The sequence below is a fragment of the Ictalurus furcatus genome, chromosome 9 (genome assembly GCF_023375685.1).
Source record: "Ictalurus furcatus strain D&B chromosome 9, Billie_1.0, whole genome shotgun sequence".
NCBI lineage: Eukaryota > Metazoa > Chordata > Actinopteri > Siluriformes > Ictaluridae > Ictalurus > Ictalurus furcatus.
This window is the reverse complement of record NC_071263.1, coordinates 5360523-5382829: the sequence shown is the minus strand read 5'-3', so window position 1 is coordinate 5382829 and position 22307 is coordinate 5360523. Positions and strand designations below refer to the sequence as shown.

Here is a 22307-nt window from a genome sequence, read left to right as displayed (position 1 = left end):
GTATTTTAGCTTCCAGTATATATTTTTTATATTCCAATAAAAGCTAGGAATGCACTGAAATTTTGACCACTTAACATCCATCCATCCATTTTCCATGCCGCTCATGGGTCATGGAGGAGCCTGGAGCCTATCCCAGAGAACACAAGGCGGGGGACACCCTGGATGGGGTGCCAACCCATCGCAGGGCACAATCACACACAGTAGACAATTTGGGAATGCCAATCGGCCTACAACACATGTATTTGGACTGGGGGAGGAAACCAGAGTACCCAGAGGAAAACTCTGAAGCACAGGGAGAACATGCAAACTCTATGCACACATGGCGGAAGCGGGATTCGAACCCCAAACCCCCAACTAACAATTCTGTCCAAATTCTCTATTAAAATAAGAGATAAAAAATAAAAACATTAACAAATAAAGTGAGTAGTCTTTTTGAATTAGGTTTAGAAACACACTATGAGATAAACCTATGCATAGAGGTTTGTTGGAGCACAAAACTACAAGACTGGGCTTGAATCAGACTCATAGTGGGCAATTTATTGCTTATAGAAACGATTCAAACTTGGGCTTCCGAGCGGCATCTGGATCACATGTTCCAATCCTGACAACTCCACTGCCGTCCATGGTCCAGGGCCAGGAGTCAAAGAGAGACAAAATCGGTTGCTCTCTGGGTGGGAAAGATGGGATAAAGGAGGTGGGTGGATGGAAACTGGAAAATAACCAGATTAAGAGAAAAATAGGGTTTAAAAAAAATTAAACCTTGTATGCAAATCTGCCCATTATGTAGCATACACTGAACAAACAAAGCACTTTCTACCAACAATGTGACGGTTATATGGTTACAAATAATACAGTGTTTGGCTTCAGTCTGTTGCGCAATAGATTATTAGACGAGGGAGTAGAAGAGAAAATTCTGTAAATCATAATGTGGGCATAATGTAATCACGATTACAAAAAATTGTCATTGTCGGATGTTTGATCTTGCTTAGTAATCCTTTTGTCTTCTGTCGTTAGGTGTGTATAACTCTAGTCTCCCCCTGGACTTCAGTGTCTTATTGAATGCCGGTACAGAGCGACCCCTGTCCCGGTCAGCTGGCCCTCACCAGTTCCTTCTACTTGATGGACTGGACCCATACACCACCTACGATATAAGAGTTCAAGCCTGCCAAGCAGGTCCTGTTCAGTTATTTATTCTGATCGAGTGCTGTAGTGTTCAAGCTTCTAATTAAGACTTCATACACAGTTAATCAATGACTATGTCTGTGTTTAAACATTTAAACAGTATCACATATCACCCGGGTGTGCATTTTTTATTTGGGATTTGGGTTTTCTGACTTTTGTTCATGAATATCGCGGAATGTCTAGTGTCCGTTTGTGATGCAAAAAAAAATAAATGTATATGTGCAAACATACTGTAGATGGTTGTGGCGTAGGGGAAGGCATCTCTGTCCAGACATCTGAGGCAGTACCTAAGGCTCTGGATCCCCCTGAGCTCAGTGCAGCTGGAGCAGCAGTTATTGAAGTACACTGGAGTCCTCCACGCAAGCCCAATGGGTTGATCACTGCATACTTCCTATACAGGTACCGACACACACACACACACACACACACACACACACACGTCTTGACAGCCTGCTGTCAAACTTAATGCCAAAGCAGCAAATCTATATGCTTAGACCTGTCCATAAGCTTATTTAATCTAAACAAGATTATATCACTCATTTAAAAGTATTAAATATATACTGTATATATGTACATCCTTGTCTTTGCTGACAAGAGCGGAACTCGATGCAGTCTTCTATTGTTGTAACCCATCTGCCTCATGATTCAATGTGTTTTGTGTTCTGAGATGCTTTTCATCTCAACACAGTTGTGTGAGTTCCTGTAGCCTTCCTGTCAGCTCAATCCAGTCTGTCCATTCTCCTCGGACCTCTCTCATCAAACATAACTACCTCTCCATGGATGTTTTTTGTACTTTTTGCCAACCCTTTACCTTTACAATTACTTCCTACCGCTTTTGTATCCTCTGAGTACCTTTTAAAAATCCTCTCAGCAGTAATAATACCCCCCCCCCCCCCCCCAACATTAGTGACATCTTAGAATGGATGTTAGTGGATAAATTGTAAAATATCAATTATGGTTAGCACGCTTGTCTCGCACTTTCGGGGTTCGGGTTCGAATCTGATTTCCGCCCTGTGTGCGTGGAGCTTGCATGTTCTCCTTGTGCCTCAGGGGTTTCCTCCAGGTCGTCCGGTTTCCTCCCCCAGTCCAAAGAAATGCGCTGTAGGCTGATTGGAATTTCCAAATTGTCCGTAGTGTGTGAATGGGTTCCCCCGTGACCCTGTGTAGGCTGAAACAAAATGGATGGATGGATATTTTCTCCACCCAGAAATGCTGGACCATGTAAACCTTTGTACTTCATCCTATATAACTGTATGGAGGTACATATTGATTTTATTCAAATTTATGATTCACTTGTTGACTATGGACATTTAGTTGCTTTTGCATAAATTGTTTGATTGATGGGAAAAAAATTGTCCATGAATGCTTCAGAAGGCATAGGGGCTGGATTGTGAGCTCAGGGCATAACAGTGTAGTGATGGAACATGATAAACAGTAATTATGTCATGACCTTGAGGTGAACAGGGCAAATCCACTTGGTCACACTTGTCAACATCTACTCCAGCTCAGTGTGGAAGAGAAAACCGCTATATGCAGAGTGCTTATATACGGATATCAAAGCTCCATCAGTGAGGCACAGTCAGAGAGAGTGTGATTGCTGCAGCATTTGTGATGGGCTGTAAATGGAAGCTGACACGGCCCCGCTGACTCTGATTATTCCAGCGGTGCTAGAAAGAGTGATATGAAACAGGATGCCGCAATGCTGCTTGAGGAAGGAAGCTTGCATTGACATGGCACAATCACATCAGCCTCAGAGGCCACTTCTGACTCTTCTCTGATCAGGGAGAACGGAGGACATGAGGGACCTGCTAACTCTGTAATTATGCTGTCTCTCTCTCTCTCTCTCTCTCTTGCTCTCTCTCTCTCTCTCTCTCTCTCTCTTCTCTCTCTCTCTCTCTCTCTCTCTGACACACACCTGCGCAAATACAAAGCTGACTCATACTGTAAACGCACAACCAAGCACACTTTCAATTCTTTCATTGACATGGCAATACCACTGAGTCTGTATACCGGTATAAGAGATAATAAAGAAAATCTTGTCCATGTGCAGCACATCGCTGGAATATGTAAGACGTATAACACACAACAGACCATGCTGTTATACAAAAATAATGTGGTGGTGGTGTGATAGGGTCTGACATGGTTACATGAGATATACTTTCATATAACAGCACGGTCCAAAGTGTATTATTCTGCTATACCAGCACAGCAATTTGTTAATGATTACAATGTTAATTAATTATTGCACTTTTTAGCTGTTTATATTTGCAGTTAATTTTATGGAACGTCCACGAGACATGTTAGTTCTTGTTATGACTTACATTATACACCATTATTCCCTCACCAACTTGTGTTTTCCATCCATCCATCCATCTTCTATACTGCTTATCCTTCTCAGAGTCATGGAAAACCTGGAGCCTATCCCAGGGAGCATCGGGCACAAGGCGGGGACCAACTTGTGTTTTCTCTCTTTTAAAGTTAATAATTGCAGAGAAAACGTAAAGCATAAATTCCTCTGTCCTGTGTCTGGAACATTTCAAAGCACTGTGACCTTGCTCGGTGGAATCCTTCCACTGTATTTACCGAAATGTTTCCTAGCAAAACACTTCACCGGGTCAAATATCATTTTCCACCACTAGGTGGCAGAGGCATTATGTTATCTGTCTGTCTCTGAGTCCATCCCTCCGAGATACTCGGTAGTGCAGTATCCCAAGAACGAGTGGTTGAATGTTTGTAGGATTCGTATGGAATTATCATTGTAACCAATAGATGAACTGATTAGGTTGTGGAACTGATCCAAACAAGGTCAAGGTCACAGGAAGGTCAAATGTCTAAACTAGTTTTTCTTGAATATCTTCCTTCCAGTTTGCTATAAAGAGATGTTACATGTTCAGGAGCTCAAGGCATGCTTACATGCTAAAATTTTTGCCATTGGTCCGTTCATGTGTCTGTCCACCCATCCGTTCAATTGAGCATCCATCTGAGATTCTCATTAGTGGCATATCTCAAGATTATTATAATTTTTTTAATATTGTACTGGGTTGAAAAATTCATATACAGTTATATGGATTTCACTCGCAGTATTATACAACTGTACGTGGTTTGTACTTACACACGGAAAACACCTTACATACACCCAGCATCCTTAATAAAGATATCTCTTTATAAAGAGGCGCTATCGCTGAAATATCACAGACTTTCCCTTCTCATAGTTTGCAGGTCGTTCTTAAACCCTTTTTCTATCCTCCCCTCTCCTTTCCTCTCCCCACGGGTGTATGCTATTGCAAGAGCTTTCGTCAAGGGCAGCATGGCATGTTGACCAATGTCATCCATACGCGAGGTCACACCAGCCTAAGCCAGCATAAGTCCTGAAGAAATATCATTAGCATACCCGCAGAGGCGCAAGCGCTTAGAACACATGAGGCCGGATTTGTTTTGAGCCGCGATTTGGGCTCGGATAAACGGGGAAGAATGCGATACACCCGCTTACGGAGGAGCTGGAGAATCCACTGTTGGCTTAAAAAGACTTGCCGTGTTGTGGTGGCCGTTTAAGGTAATACCAGAGATCAACATTACATCAAATACAAATCCATTCTGTTTATCCAGTGTTGACTTTGTCCTGTCTCCTTATCAATCTGATGTTTGTCCTTCATACATGTGAGTTACAAATCAAGTGAAAGTGGAGAGGTTTACCAAGATAGTTATTTATTTTGTGTGTGTGTGGGTGTGTTGTGCATGTATGTTCAGTATGTGTGTATGTGTCAGGCCTCTGTTCCCTGTGGCATGCTGCAGTTTAGAGGCACGGTGTGTGTCTTTTCTCCCCCCCCACTCGTCACTGTTTTCCTTTATTTGAATGTGGTGGGTCGGATTAGGGAGTGGCGGCCCGAGAGGGGCCAGCAGGGGCCACATTAAAGGAGTCTGTATGTCATTTTCCTCAGCAGCATGGAGGCACTGACTTTAATGTAGCTGAATTAACGAGGTTTGCCCTGTGTGGAGCACAGCACCCTGCCTTTCTTCTCCTTCATCTGCCTCTATGCCATCCGTATCCTCTCTGTGCCTTATTCTCGTTTCCTCTGATTCTCTCTGTGAAGTAGCAGCTTCTTGAATTGGACATGAATTGGCATTTGAGTTGGTCTGTTATCTTCTTCTAGTAGCAGCTAGCAGTGTTTCAGCAGGGGTTATTATTAACATTTGTGAATTTTGAAAGAAAAAGTTTATATTTTTCTTGATAATGTGACAATGCATATAATAACTGACATTTCAGCCTAGAGAGAGACTGGGGAGTGTTCACTGTCTTCTTTTAGTACAAAAAAAAAAGTGATTTGTTTTGTACCTTTATGCCTAATTTATAAGAAAATAAATAAGATACATTTTGCTATTTTGTCTTTGAAGTCTCCACTTTTGGCCATGTGACATAACAGTGCAAATGTTTGTTGCAAACAGTGCAAATATGTATTTTTTGTTTCTGGGTGAAACAACAAAAGAAAACCAAAAAAAAAAAAAGCAAATTCTATTTTGAATAAAGGAAACGTTATTGTTTCTGATTATGAGCATATACAAATATAAGACCATTAAACATACTTCTAGACATATGTACTAATTTCAAGCTTTAAATTGTATTATTCGTTTGGCAGATAATTTTAGCCCATTTTTAGAAATAGATACTTTAAATAAGCAAAATTATCTGCCAATAAAACAAGTTTAAAATGAGTAAAATATCTAGAAATAGGCTTCTTTCAGTCTCCAGATCTGTTAGAAGATGATACGGATTTATTTAAGCTCGCATATGCATTCCTGTGCATGTTTTTTAATTATGATTTCACCTTCCTGCAGACAGCTGCGAGGAACCCTAGAGGAACTCCTGGTCTTTATCTGGTCTGAAGGTCCTCTGGAGTTTATTGATGCCTCAGACTTCCTCAAGCCATTCACTGAGTATGAGTACAGAGTCACCGCCCAAAACTCCCAGGGATCCGCCTCCAGCTCCTGGAGCTCCGTCCGTACTCTCGAGGCTGAGCCGGAGGGTATGGATATGCCCACAGCATGGCCCACTGGTGCTTACTCCATGCTCGTGAACTGGACACAGCCCAGTAATCCTAATGGTCTCATCTCCCAGTACAAAGTGTTATATAAGCAACAGCCCAGAGATCCCACACTCAACTCCAGCAGCATTACAGCCCTCACAGTGCGGGTAGGTCCTCTTAATCATCACGGTATATGTTAACTTAACGTTCTTCCATAGTTCTTGAAGGTTTTCCAATTGAATATTATGGCTCAACATACAAAAGCAACTGAGAACTCAAGAGAGAACAGAGATGAGCAAGGCATTATAGAAATTATGCCACTATTTTTACACAAGCCTATTTTAAATATAATTAAAAAGAAATCATTCAAAATCAGATTTAAAGAATAGGCGTACATTTCAGAATATTTACTTTTATTAACTGTACAGATCAGTAGAGGTGTGGACTCAAGTTACATTAATTGACCTTTTTTCTTTTTTTTTCTTTTTTTTCTTTTTTTTAATATAGTGATTTTAGGAAAAAATTGGATTGAAATCTGGGCCTTGGTTTTGTTGTGGGACATTAATACCAACAATTTGGACATAAACCTGGCCCTTACGCCTCAGAAAGACTTTAGGGAGTGCAAGTTTTTAAATAAAGGTCTTTAATATTACATAAAATTGTATGTCATGCTATGATAGACTGCAATGGCTTGCCACGTTTCTCCTCTTTCAGGGCTGATTCAGAATGAATTTGCTTAAACAGAATTTTTTTATTCTCTTCAGTGGCCTTTAATTCATATGTTGTTGCACTTTTTTTAAATCAAACAGTCATTATTTATGTAGATTTAATATACTGCAGTTAGTTTGCTGCTGTCTCATAATGCTTATTAGTCATTCCGAAATTATTTCTAATCTAATTCTTGGCGATTTTGTTTTACTATTTTCTTTTTGCCTTGCAGAGGTTGGATAGGCTTTTATAAAATGCAGTAAGGTTCATGGGGAGCAAATTACATTGAGCATTTTTAAGAAGCTATAAAGGCTGTCGCTGTTAAGCGGTGTAATTACTGTACGGCCGACGCTCATTTATAAAAGTACATTTCATGATTCGTTTTTAACCATGCTGGAACTCGAACTCCACCTTTTTAGGTTTAATCACGTCCTGACTAAGCTCTTGTGATGCGTCTGGTCAGTGAACCCGTAAACAGCTTTTTACGAAGGTAGAACTTCTCCGGAACAGGCGTGACGTGTTGCACATTTGTTTAAATGTTGTATATATGTGTTTTGCAAGAGAAAAGGAAGAGATTATATGCACTCTTTTGTATGCTCTCAGCACTGCGACGGGACCAGCTTTTACTGCTGACCTTTCTTTGTTGGTAATAAATTATATCAAATGTAAATGGTGCCATTTAAACTGACTCGTTCAAATTAAACTTTGGTCACAATCATTTATCGGTGACTTTTCCCTCCCATCTCCAGGCAGCAAAGGCAACACATCTTGGTTTATTTTGAGGAGATTATTCACTCGTGTGCATGTGTGTGTGTGTGTGTGATGAGTTCGTACAAATCCAGTTAAGTTCTTACATCTGCTTCGTCTGTGTCTTTATGTCTATGTGCCATTGTCTCTTCCACCTCTCCCTTTAATAATCACCATCTGGTAGTATCTTCTATGAAAAACTCCCTTCATGAGATGTTTGTCATTCCGTTAGACTGAGGGAGCTGCAGCAACAAATCGAATAAAACACGATACCGTACATTTATCATTAACCTCTTGCATAGATGAAGTCTTGCTTATACTTAATCTAATGATGGCTCGCACCTGTAAAGGTAGCCCAGGTGATTCATGACACTCCAGCTGCTTCATCACTACTGCGCAAACAGCAAGTCTCATTGAAGCGAATGAAGCTTTCTGTACAAACCAAGTTTGGCTTGAGACTCATAACACCGTAATGAGGGGAAGGAATCCACGTCCCACTGAGAATCTCCACTTCCCCCACCGGGCTTCAGAGAAATGTCTGCTCGATACAGAAATTAATTATTTGGGTAGCAATTAATGAACGTCATGTGAGCTAAGCCTTTTATCAGTGCCCCTCTCTCCTTCTATGGGAGTAATTTACAGTTGCAGTTGCTATTCTCTTGGCAGCCCTTTCCGGTTCTTCTTGACCTCCAGAAGTCGGCATTCGTTTGAGTGGTGGGCAAATGTGTGACATCAGGTAGTTTGCTGTTAATCAGCTCATAATTAATTTTCTCCGCTGTCCTTAGCCCTCTTGAGTTATGACCCTGACCTGATAAAGGGTGCTGCTGATTTATCATCTTGTGTTTTGTAATGTTTTTTTTTGTTGGGTTTTTTTTTTTTTTTTTTCACCATAACTTGGAACCATTTTCGTAACATTTACTTAAACTTTCAAATGAGCTGTCCTTGAATCAGACTCGCGCTTGTTTTTATTGTCTCAGTGTCTTCTGGGTATGGAATTGAATATTCATAGTGTTCATTTGTAATGGAAGATTAAAAGGTCAGGTTGCTGCTGTTTGCTTTACATAACTTACATTTGCGCAGTTTTCATTAAGTTTTAGCGCTCCACTCCAAATTTGAGGTCTATTGATGATGTGCAAAATTATGTACATACTTAGATCATTTAAACATATCTTTTCTAATGAAATGCGTAGAGTTCGTAACAGTCACGATGTTAAGGTGTTAAGTCGAAAAGCATTCAGATGATTAAATATCAGTGAAGGGATAGACACCAAAAAACGTTTACATTAACTAATTTTCTGCTATAAGCTTATATTTTAGCAAAAAAATAAACTTGTAGAAATTGTTAGCAGTTTAAATTTTTTATTGCTGTATTGCTGAAGTATTTTTCAAGCATTACATGTTTTCTGAGCTAGCAGCTTTTCCAAGCTGCCTCCCGCTCACGTGCCACCTGCTATAAAGGGAAATTGGAGTGTGGTTATTAGCACAGTTTCTCAGGGCTACATTTATAATCCATTGATCCAGCTGGATCTTTTTTGGACATAAGCTTTGTGCTAGATCAGCTGTCCAGCCTGCTATGTCAATACTTGGCCTACAGTAGGGTGTCGTATTGATTTTGCTGTAACCAACTGTTGCATGGCTACAGGTTGATCCTCTCTCATGGAGTTAACATGAAGGGTTTTTTTTTTAACAATTGAGTGAAGCAAGTGTTTCTGGAAGAAAACTGATGTGTTACTCGATCCTTCTCGTCCGTTACTTGTGCCTGGTGGATTTGAAGCCTGAAAGCACAAATCAGATCAGCTGTGAGTTTTTGTTTGTTTGTTTTTTTTACTTTGTATTTTTGAGAAGATCCTCCTCGCACAGACACAGAATGGTCTTGAGCAAGCAGGGAGCAGAGCAGATGGTGTAATGTTCCATAATGCCTCTTCGTAATGTTCGGTGGCACCAGAGCATCAGGAGGAGACGTGTGGCATTCTCCAGTCTGTGCAGGCCTATCCAATACCTCACACTCTGCTTTTGTGTGTGTGTGCGTGTTGAAGTTAGAGATGGGGTGGGGGGCTGCTATTGATCCCTGGCTGTGCTGTGTGCTGTAGCCAGTGCCAGAGAGGCTGATTAATGGGCACGTCACAGCGGCAGGACTGAATGAGGCTACAGAGCGCAGGCGGTCCTAGCCGCCAAAAACCTGCCTCCCTCGCCATGTGTGCAGACGCCCCTCATTACCAAACACTTATCAAAGCTACACAAGAGAGAGAAAGAGAGAGAGAGGCTTATCCAGTGTCAAAACTCCTCTTTCCTCATTCTTGGCTTTTTTTCCCCCGTGACACACCCTCGACCACGACCCTTTTCCCCTCTCTTACACTTCTCTCCATTCTCTGTAACTACCTCTGTAAATACTTCCTGTTCTTAGTGTATAGTCTTCTTCATTTGCTCTGTTACTTTTTACCTGCCTCTCTCCACTGTCTTCATTTTTGTCTGTACTCCCTCCTTCTCTCTCTCGCTCAATCTTCCTCCCCTCACTCTACCTCCCCCCCCCCTCCCCTTATTCTTTCCAGATGTTGCGCTGTAGCCCCACGAGGTTCCCAGCGATGGGAGATGTATTAATACATCCTATTGATTAGATCAGGACCCCTGACAGTCATTTGCCGCGATACCATCTGGCCGCTGTTCCAACGCCTTCACCCAAACAGGACGTGACACCTTATTAATCTCACCGGTGCACCGCAGACACTTTGCCTTTTTTGCGCACAGAAGCCCAACTCTGTCGGAGAGGCAGGAGGACCTGAAGGGTGCAAGAAATTAAGGTTATTACACAAATTGAGCCATATGGTCCAAATATTTCAGAGCTGAAATTTACTAGGCAATAAAAATTGCTCCTGCCTTCCTAATGGTGTAAATTGCAGTTTAACCATGGCTCTAATGATGTCCTTCTGCTGCCTGTAACCACTCTAACATGAAGGACATTGTTTAAAAAATGCACAGAAAAAAAAGCGAAAAAGGGGGGGGGTTGTTGAAACGGCAACAGCATGTTTACAATCTGTTAGTGTATCATTAAGAAGAGAGCAAAGACTGTATAGACAAGATGAACAAGCGCTGGACCATGTCTGTTTTTTTATTTGTAGGCGGCGAGATGTGCACTTGGAGAGCAGGACGATCTGAGTGGAATTCTGAGCAGCTAGTTCGGGGCTACGCAAACATGGCTGCTCATTAACTAATAGGATGAATGCTGTATAGGCCCCTGTTCAATAACACTTTGCTTTATGGGTTGTAGTGAGACTCACTGCTTTATTACACAAAGACAGCTGTTGTAGTACAATAGACGTTAACAACATACGTCTTCTTTGTAGATGTGGATTTGTTTTGCCTGAGTTTCATTTATGTTTTGTCTGAATAAGGTGACAAGCAGTGTGGTTGTTGAAGCTAAATGCAAACAAACAGATCTATCTTTGAACATGTTTAGTGTTGTATTTGACCACCGAGACCACCTTTGTAGTCAAGTATGTAAACGCTGTACATAAACTTGCCCCCCACACACACACATTCCAAGTTTTATGCACCATACATTCACAGTGGTCTTCAATTGATAATGTGCACACATAGCGTAACTGCGTCTACACTTGAAAACAGCCATGCCCTTCAGCTGTGATGGCAGCCTTCATCAGACACTGGTTCAGTCTGAAGAACTGCCCAGTGATTTGAGAGCTCTCAACCTGATTGGAGCTTCTTCTTTTTTTCTTTTTTTTTTCCTTTTTAACCAGGGTCTCCCATTCAAAAGAGCAAATCACCAATCCAATACAAGGATCTCATACACTGAGACCCTTTGAGTAAAGTCTGCTGTTTCATTATTACCCCTGCACAAGAGGCCACACACTTTTCAATGACGAGCATGTCCGTGGATATCTGCACAGTTCTCCGATTTAATACTTGTGTTATGGCAGCACTCAGGATCAAGAGGGTTGGATGGCTGGACTGTGGTTAGAAGAGGAGGTTTGGTCAATCAGGGGAGGTCGAAAGTATCTTTGGGTCTTTTTGTATTACTGATTTCTGTTCTCTTGGAGTGGTGGCTTATTAGAAGGAATGTGTGTAGAATGTGAAAACCTCCTGTTTAAGCAGTGCCTATTTTTGGTGATGTACAGGATGTTTTTTACTTCACAACTCTACAACTTTACATTATGGCTACTTTACTGATCGTGGGAGGAAATCAGGCCATGATTGAATAGAACATGTTTAATAAAAAGCACTTAAAATTGTGTAAACCTGCCACAATTTAATTTCATGTGAGATTAAATTATATTACAACGATAAAAGTGGCAGGACAATTATGTGCGTTATTTCTTACTGTTATTTACCTGACTGGTTCAACTTGTTGATATCAGTCAAAAAAGTGCATTTTACAACCTTTACAGTATTTCTACATACTATATTTGATTGACAAGTGTCCACTCTAATCATTTTGTCACCGTGTCAATATGTCAGTGTGGTAGCATGATATTTTAATATGAGCAAAAGCAGCGACATTATATTAGCTTCATGCATGTTGATATCAACAGGAATGTGTACTCATTGCTCAGTGAACACTACGTAAATGCAGCGAAATGCAGGAAAAGCTGTTTGTTTGTGGGTTTTTTTTAATATATATTTCAATAAATACCACTGATGCTTCTTACATTTGCGCCGTCCTAATGAAAGCTAGTTCAGGCTGAAGTCAGCAGCAGCAGGAAGGGACAGGCTTGTCTTACTATATGCAGATGAGGCAGACCCACACCTTTGAAGGGTCAGGAATCGCTGCTTTTGGCTAATTAGCATAATTGTTGTGACAAATACACATGGTTATTCTTAATTAAAATCATCCCTGGGCCCAGGCGACCCCCAGCGCTGTCACAGGAAATAACTCGCATGCAGGCCGCAGACGAGACAAGAGAGACCTGTGTCAAGTTGAAAGGGAAAAAGAGGAGAAAAAAAAAGTGTTGAAACGGACTTTTACCTCTCTGTACAAATGACTGAATGTATGTACAGTGTTTAATTGCGGTCCTCTAATGTATAAAACAGGAAACCATCTCTCTGACTCAATTACACTGATTTCCCTTTGAATCAGTTAAAGTGGGATTAGCGCTTTTGTCACGAAGAGATCTGAGGGAGTCTGCCTTTCAAGAACGTGCCTTACAGGTTGCTGGGTACGTTATTCAAAATTCAACATCTTAACACAAGATTAAAGGACAAGAGGTGCTGTGTTTAACCTATGCAGCACCGGTAGCAACCTTTACAACGCGATGTATCTGGATCATCATTTTATTTAATGGCTGTTTTGCATAGTATTAAAAGGTATTCCAATTCTGTTAATCAAAACGTAAACACTTCCCGTTTTAGGAATCTGTGCTGTTAACATTTATTTGAAAATCTATAACCAAAATCAATCGTCTTAGTCGCTTTTTAATGGCTGCCTTGAGTGTCTTGGTTCAGCGAGCGCATGTGCTCGTTAATATCTCAGCATCCTTGTTTGGAAAACTGTTTGATAGCATTGCCATCTAGGGGCCAGATATAAGTCTCAGTGCTGAAATAAAGTGGAATGAAGCAGCTGTTGCTATTGACAGTGTGCATATGTTTGCCGGGTTTATAGCCCAAACACTTTCCATATTTCACCACGTTAAAAAGGTACCTTTTAAACGGCCCACCGCCTCCTGGTGTCATGATAGGCTGGTGTAAAAGCTAGCAGGGGGGCTGCTTGATTGTTGGCACCGGACCTTCTGTTGCTGTCATGCAGACCAACAACTGCTCTATCTATTCTAACTATTTTAGTTTTATTATAAGTAGAATGATACTTTTGCATTTGTTGTTTTGATTCATTGTTTTCATTGAATGCAAAAATATTCGTGTGTTTGTCCTGTTTCAGGGAGATGTTCACCAGGCCCATGTATTTGGCTTAGAACCATACACCACCTACAGTGTGTGTGTGGAGGCCGTGAACAGAGCAGGTAGTGTCTGCAGCCCTTGGGCTACAATTTGGACTTCACAAGCTTCTCCCAGTGGTCTGGCCAACTTCAGCGTGGAAAAGAGAGAGCATGGACGTGCCCTGCTGCTGCATTGGCCTGAACCTGCCTTGCCTAATGGAGTCATCAAGGTACTCTTACTTTCAGCATGACTTTGTAGTATAGTGTTCTTTACACATGAGAAATGTAGTAAGTGTTGTGTCTTCCCTCCAGACTTATAACATCTACAGTGATGATAACCTGGAGTTCAGTGGCCTTTCACGCCAGTTCCTGTTCCGCCGCTTGGAACCCTACACCACATACTCCTTGGTTCTAGAGGCTTGCACTGAAGCAGGCTGCACCAGGACTGTCCCACAGCCTGTCACCACCGATGAGGCCCCTCCCTCCTCTCAGCTGACCCCAAGTGCTCAGCACATTGGCACCAACAGTGTGGAGCTCCACTGGGTCCCACCTGGACAAGCCAATGGGAGAATCCTGCATTACCAAGTAGTTGCAGTCAAGAGTGATGAGGATGACACAGAGCAAGCCAAGGTTGTCTATACAGAAAGGGATGTCCAGGCTTATAGCTTTTCATGCAATGTCTCTGGCCTGAAGCCATGGAGCAAGTATAAATTCCAGGTGTGGGTTTCAAACACAGCAGGGTCGGCTGAAAGCCCATGGTTGACTGTTCAAACGAAGCAAGCTCCTCCAAGTGGACTGGCTGCCCCAACTGTCAGTCATCTAGAGGGGCGTCCTAATGAGCTTTTTGTAAATTGGACACCACCATTCGAGGCCAATGGTGCCCTTATGAGTTACAGGATTCAGAGAGATGGCATTGGCTTTCCTTTCAGCTTCGACTCGTCCGTGTTAAACTACACTGATGAGGATTTGACTGCTTACACTAACTACAGTTATGCAGTTACCGCATGCACAGTAGCTGGCTGCGTTACCAGCCAGTCGACTACGGTTAGAACGTTGGAGGCTTCCCCAGCAATAGTAGAGCCACCCACCGTGTCCAATATTACTTCCCACTCCCTGAATGTATCATGGACCGTACCATCCATCCAGAATGGGGAGATTGTGGCGTATATCCTCCAGATCAACAGGGAGGAGGTTTACCATGGGAAAAAGCTGAGTGTTCAGGTGTCTAATTTACAGTCACACACTCCATATGCCCTTATCCTAACAGCCTGCACTAATGGAGGCTGCACAGCCAGTCTGCCCACCTCAACTCTAACCAAAGAGGCCCCCCCTACTAGCATGCCAGCCCCAATTTTGAAGGTCACAGGCCCTGAGTCAGTGGAGGTGTCATGGAAAGAGCCTGATCACCCCAACGGGGTTATCACAGGTTACGAACTCCGGCGTGACGGTCACCTCATCTACACCGGCATGGATACACGCTACCATGACTTTATGTTGCTGCCCAGCATTGAGTACAGCTACACAGTCACGGCTAATAACAGCCAGGGCACAGCCACTAGCCTCGCAGCAGTAGCTCGCACGCAGCCTTCAGTTCCATCAGGAGTCGCCCCTCCACAGCTGCAGGCCCTTGGGCCTCTAAGTGTGCTGGTGCAATGGGACGCCCCGGCACGAGCAAATGGGGTCATCATCAGCTACTCACTTTACACACGTGACCCAACCGAGCCCAACATGAAGAGGGTGATCTTTGCACCGCATCACAGCGCCTTTCAGAGTCGCAGTTTCTCTCTCACTGCTCTGAAGCCCTACCACAGGTATCAGTTACAGCACACTTTCCACCACTAGTTCAGAATTAATACATTGACGGCATTATTCCGCTTAGAAGAGTTTTAGCCTGTGCAAGGATAAAATACTCAGCAAGGTGCATCTCATAGTGTTTTACGTTGGTTAAAGTAAAAAAAAAAGTCCAAAACTTTACATTATGTGCAGTCTAGAAATACATAAGACACTCATAGACCCAGGGTATTAACGTTAATATTATAATATTAATTAAGTATTGCAATTTACTGTTGATATTCATAAATGTCATAAATGAGTTGGTATTGGTGAATGACTTCATGCTCTGTAGTATATTATTTGTTAACCAATTTCTTCAAAATCTCGTGTACTAATATTGCAAAGTATGTTTACCTGATGATATTTGTCGTCACTTTGGTTTTCTCATTCTACTGTAACATTGTTGTGTTACTTTACCAGACAGATCTACTGCGAGAGTCACAATAGGGACATATTAATACAACTAATTAACAGTGTCAGAGGAGAGTAAAAGAGAGGAGTGAGATACTGAGAGAAAGATCTAAGAGCAAAAGAATAAATCTTGAGGCTTTTACTTATGTTCCCTTCACCGCAGCTTACATGAAGTCAGTCGAAAGGCAGTCAAATGAAGGATGGTTGGGAAGCCATGTCTGTACACACGTGTTGAAGTGAAATACAGATAAGCTCAGAGGGGTAAAACAATAGCTCATCAGCATTATCATTTCACCATCGCCACCTCAGATGTCAGATGACCTTCCCACTGTTGTCCTTCTCTCGTTTCCTCTTTTCTCCTTTCTCCTTGAATCCTGCTGCCACTGCTGTCTCTATTCCAAAAAAGATTCATTTCCAACTATAAAAAAAAACATACATTAGAGGTCTGGATCATTTTGATAGTGCAGATAGAGTTTCCAAAAGGCGGATAACTTTAGTTATCCTCACAGAGTCAGAAATAGAATTATAAAGATCATTTTAGAAGAGATTCCATACAACAAATTAAAATTGAATACACATCTCTGATGTGTATATATTATACTGTGACAGGAATAATGTTTAAGTGTCGAGCCTATGTGTCTGTATGCGACTCTTACTCAGGTATGAAGTGCGAGTGGAGGCTTGCACTTTGCTTGGATGCGCCGCAAGCGACTGGTCCTCGATTCAGACTCAGGAGGTGCCCCCTGCTGGACAGAGTGCGCCCCTGCTGGAGCTGCAGACTGACTCAGAAGGCATGCAGAACATTTTCCTGCTCTCCTGGTCTCCCCCAGCCCAAGCAAATGGCAAACTTCTGCACTATGAGCTCTACCGGAGGCTGGGTGAAGAAACAGGAAGCCGATCTACACTTCTCTACCGCAACATATCAACCTCCTATCATGACCAAAAGCTGCTGCCCTACACAGCCTATGAGTACCAGGTAACATTTTTTATTTCTTTTTTTTAAATCTCTTCTTTTTTTTTTTGTTTCACCAAACTTTATGAAACAGGCTTTCAAACAAATCTTACTGTCCTAACTTATTGAGCAAATTTGTACATCTGCCTTGTCTGGCAGTGTAAAGAAATTTTTTTTTTGATGTGGTTCTACCACATTTTCAATTTAGACTGTGTATAGATACACCACTTGTGGTAGTTAATGAAGTCTCTGACCCTTCTCTGCATTTAGTTTAATAACAGGTATTTAATGTAGTCCCAATATTCATAGCACTGCTCCCCCTTAGATCTTTCTTAATTGGCAGGCTAGCCTTTAGAGCAAAATAACATTAGCATTTGATTGTCAGGTGTGAGAGGCATGGGCTGGTCGTGGGCTAAATTGATAGACTCTGCCTGATTGTTCCATCTTATTTATGAGCGGTAATTTATGACAGGGGCCGAGCATCAACAGACAGGTGACAGGGCTATTAATCTCTGGCCTGGCATTGCGCTGCTGATTACGATCGAAGACATCGAATTAGCCATCGTCGCCTCTTATAAGTACAAGCATCGGAAAGACCTTTTAATACCAATTTGCTCTCCCTGGAGTGAATGCAAACTGTAATGAGTGTCTCTGAGAGGAACCTCTCCGGGTTTCAACCTGTGCTCTTTAACACTAGCCTGTTTGTAATTTCAGTGCATTATGAGGTTACATGTTTTAAAGAGATCACAGAGGCACGTGACTGCTCCCGTGATTGATGTCTTTATCGAAAATATCATAACAAGCACACATGCCTTGTTTCATTTTGCTGAGGTTTTGCTTTAGTTCCACTTTCTTTGCAGAACCAAACCTGTTCCACGAGCAGCAGCTAGATATTTTATTGACGCTTTTATGCCGAACCTTAATTAGCTCTTCTGTTGGAAGTGGTCGCTTTTTGGCCTGGTAAGTGATGAGTGGGGCGTGGTGGAGCTCTCTCCGAACCTGTCGCTGGGCAGACTCTCACCTCACTGCTTAAACCCAAATCCATTAGAGCTCACACATGACATATTTTTATTTTCTCCTAATTACTGTAATAACAGCTCAGTATGCAAGTGCTGGTGCTGCAATAAAAAGGTCTACTCCACATACAAGGACGTGAGGATGTCCTAGTCACACCGTAGAAGGCTACCTTTAAGTTTAAAATTTTTTTCAACCATGCACTTTTTGTGGGTTATTAATTCATACATTAATGTGTGATTTCCTTTGGTAAACTACAGACCTATTATGAATGTTTATGATGTCCAAAAAGACAGCTATATGTCTAACTCACTTTCATCCTCTATCTTGCTCTTGTCATGTTGACCTTTTCGTTCTTTAGGGTGACAAGATGGCCTTTCCGTGACCACTACCGGCAGAGCACACTCCTATACCTCTCGCACACGTTGACCCGTGTCAACATCACTCTCCAGACAAGAATGCAGTGCAGCATGCAGTCCCTACATATTGCCATTTAAATCTATCATTCTGATTGATCACAGTCTAATTGCCTATTATTGAGGCTAATTTAACCCTATCTGCCAGAACATCCATCTGTCGCCTCGATTCCAACTGACAATCTACAAATTACTTACTCATGCAAATGGAGACCCCGGCTGACCTTTCGCTGTTCCTCCTCTCTAATTACACAAACGGCTCATCGCCAAAATAAGATTACGTTACCTATCCGTGTGTTCACGTGCCCCTTAATGAAGCTGAAATGCAATTTCCATGTAGATTTCTCAGAAAGAAGCTATGTAATGGGTGCTGGCAGTTTTGGTACGTGAGTTTTAGAGCCTGGAGTTCCTGTGGAAAGTGTCATGCCTCTGTTCTGTCTTTCTGGACCAATGTCAGAGTCAGGTTCACTGACCCTCTAATACTGCCTTTTTAAGGCCTCATGTCCATTTTAATCTCTGTGCTCGACTTTTAAATTCAGTTTGAGTTGTGATTTTTGACTGCTATGAAACCCAGTCTGTTAAATCCAACTAAAAGTATAGTACTTTTAGTTTAGAGTTTAAAGTAAACAGGTTGTCCATAGAGAAACGTCCAAATTAATGTCCATGGTAATTACACAAACACCATAGCAGCGGTTTGGTTTTAAATAATGCTGGGGTATTCCTTATTGCAAACTAATGCTGCAGTAAAGAACAACACTATTAACTATTATTAACTGTGCTAACTGAATTTAAACATTATAAGTGAAACATTGTCTGTACAGATAGAGTTGGACTTCTTGGGTAAGGCATTCTTGAGAGTATCTTGTTAAAGGGACTCTGTTATTTCAGGTGTGGGCTGTGAACTCTGCAGGTCGGACAGGAAGCCCCTGGACTATGGGTCGGACTGGGCCAGCTCCTCCAGAGGGTGTGAGCCCTCCCACATTTTTGCACATCCATGCCACCTCTGCTGTAGTGGATATCAGTCCTCCTGCCAAGCCCAACGGCATCATCACTATTTACAGGGTGTTTGAACAGAAAAAGGACTCACACCTGCTGGTAAACTCTGCATTCATTACACAGCATTACAACCATTCTTCAATCTGTCGTTCTAGTATTAGAATAATGCAGTGAGACAAACAGTCATAGTTCTTTGCTAAGATACTTGCAACTGCTATGATATCTGAATGTATGAAATGCTTCATTGTGAAAGCATGGATGTGGACTGTCTGGTCAATCAAGTGTTTATCCATTCATCCATCCATCCATCTAACTAACCAACCAACCCACCCACCATGCATAAATCCATCCAACCGAAGAAACCACCAACCAGCCATCGTTTCACCCATCCATCCAACCAACCCACCAACCATCCATCAAATCAAACAAGCAATCATCAATCCATTTCCCCATCCAACCAACCCACCATCTATCTATATAAACATCCATCCATCCGTTCACCTGTCCAACCATCCACCCCACACACCAACTAACCATCTAACCAAACCACTAACTGTCCAACCCACCAGCCAACCACTGATATATCTATCCATCCAACTAACCATCCAGCCCAGCAGACAAACCACCACCCATTCATCCATCCATCCATCCAGCCAACCAACCCACCAACCATCTATCTATACATACATTTAGGCAACCAACCATCCAACCAACCCCTCTACCGTAGATCCAACCATTCCTCCATCCATCCATCCCTCCTCCATCCATTTTTACATCCATCCATTCAGACCATTCCCCAATTTATTAATTCGTTCATTTTTTTATTTATCCACCCATTCATTCAGTCACTCATCCATCCATCTATCCCAACAGCCAACAAAACTCTTCTTTCTTTCTGTATAGTTGTCAGAGGGGACATCGCGTCAGCAGACATTGCATGACCTTATGCCTTTCACCACCTACTCTGTCAGGGTGGAGGCTTGTACCTGCTTCTTGTGTTGCAGTCGTGGCCCTGTGAGTGAGCTCCGCACTCATGCCTCGGCCCCATCCCAGCAACCTCTACCTCGACCCATTACTCTCACCTCCCGATCGGCTCTACTTGAGTGGGATGAGCCCCTGCAGCCCAATGGAATCATTGAGAGGTGCTTTGAACGAATAACCTTTTGGTTACTATTACAAAATATTTACTAGATGCCTATTTAGTAGATGCCCATGTACATTTGTTTATCATTCTGGCTTTTTGTCCTCCTGTTGTAGCTGTGAGCTGCTTTTGCGGACAGCTTGCCCTCAACCGCAGCAACCAGTGCCAGTGCCTTGTTCTGTAGGGCCAGAGGAGACCAGGTTCTTTGGGAAGGGGCAGAGTCTCAATGTCACTGCCCTCCTCCCCTACACCACCTACGAAGTCTGTGTGGTCTCTTATAACAACATGGGGAGCACAGCATCTGGTTGGGTCTCCATCACTACACTCAAAGAAGGTATGCTCTCTCTCTCTGTCAGTGTCTTGTATCTGCTACAGGTCCTGTACAAAGTCATGTAAATTTATCCTAAACTTATTTAGCTATCTGACATTGTTGGTGCATGTTGTGTTGTAGCCCCACAGTATAAGGAGCCATTTGTAGTGCAGAGCAACCTGACCATGGTGTTTGTGGACTGGAGTGGGTCTTTCTTTCTGAATGGACCTCTGAGAGACTACGCCTTGACCGAAAGTAACCTGCGCCTTTACAGTGGCTTCCACAGCTCCGTCTACATTCCCCGGACCTCAGATAAAAGTATTTTATGGATCTGGTGTTACATTTGACTTCAACTATGTGTACACATACATAAGATGGCAGTATAGTATGATGTGATGTCAGTAACAGACTGAACGATTTATGACCGCACCAATGATTTTGAACAAAGGCTAACAGAGCTTGGCTGTAGTCATTGTACTCCATGCGGCTACGCAGAGGTTCTAGTTTTTCTTTAATGTTTTCCGGCATTTGGCAAGCTAACAATCAGGCACATTACTGCCACCAGTTGGGCTGGAGTGTGGGGCCAGGTTAGAGAAAGTCTGTTCTCACAATCTAGCACTAATCACAAAATTAGATTTGAAGTGAATCATAGCTTTATAAATTTCTATTTGTTTATAACATAGCATAGCAGCTACAGTATGTGTACTCATATACATAGTTAAGTGTGGCACATAACGTCACTCTCAGGGTTATCTTGTGAAAATGTGTACTTTAGATGCGAATTCACCTGCTGATGAGTTGCTGCTCTCTTCAGTTATATTATCTAACACCCTTACCACTCCTTTGAGATTTTATTTCTCTATTTCTTTCTTTTTCTCTCTCTCTCTCTCTCTCTCTCTCATACACCAACCTCTTTTTCTAGCATTTGCCTTTCAGGTAACCTGTACAACAGACAGTGGCAGTGCCAGTTCCCCTGTAATCAAGTACAACACCGCTACTGGTGTAGGTAGGTTTATGCTGATCCTGGGTCCTCCTGCTCTTGAGTATGCATGGGAATGGTAAACAATGTTCCATCTCAATTCTGTTAGCTGTTAACCTTCGGGTTTTCTGCAGAACTAAGATGGAAAATGAGGTCGAAGACAACAGGCTAAATCAAATAGTGCTGAATTTTACTGCATTTACATATGATTTCTATGTTATATTCATACAATAAATTAGTTTTAGTATATTAGCTTTGCTTTCAAAATAACTTGATAAAAATTCACAAGTGTACCCTGCGATGGGTTGGAACACTGTCCAGGGTGTCCCCCGCCATGTGCCACTGGGATAGGCTCCAGGCTCTCCCGTGACCCTGTGTAGAATATACAGTATAGAAAATGAATGCATGGATTTTAATTGAACATTTAATTGATTAAAATGATCATCATTGTGCTAAGATATGCCCATGTTAGCGATAGAGAAAATTGCTAATTCAAATAAAATATAATTTATTTTACAATGTGACTGCTAGCCAATGAGAAATGACTTGGAAAATTGATATGTCACTATTAGCTACTTTAAAATCTAATCATGTAATGTGTACCTGAGTGAATACAGGTGGGTGATTTCTTTTTTTTTTTTTATGAATGCAAACCTATTTATTTTGCTAATATTCATTTAGTTCACTACGTTCACTTAGACGCTAATTTAATCAG

The 22307-nt window shown here is 42.0% G+C and overlaps 1 protein-coding gene across 1 annotated transcript in view; it reads left to right on the top strand.

Annotated features, from left to right (window-relative positions):
- The window catches only part of ush2a (Usher syndrome 2A (autosomal recessive, mild)), a 224186-nt gene that overhangs the window by 196750 nt on the left and 5129 nt on the right, over positions 1-22307 (top strand). The window contains exons 58-68 of the mRNA XM_053632826.1: positions 1015-1173; positions 1419-1581; positions 6016-6370; positions 13543-13770; positions 13853-15351; positions 16445-16760; positions 19055-19261; positions 20066-20304; positions 20420-20637; positions 20755-20931; positions 21536-21619. Of these exons, the coding sequence (XP_053488801.1) occupies positions 1015-1173; positions 1419-1581; positions 6016-6370; positions 13543-13770; positions 13853-15351; positions 16445-16760; positions 19055-19261; positions 20066-20304; positions 20420-20637; positions 20755-20931; positions 21536-21619 (3645 nt within the window). The remainder of the gene's footprint in view (positions 1-1014; positions 1174-1418; positions 1582-6015; positions 6371-13542; positions 13771-13852; positions 15352-16444; positions 16761-19054; positions 19262-20065; positions 20305-20419; positions 20638-20754; positions 20932-21535; positions 21620-22307) is intronic.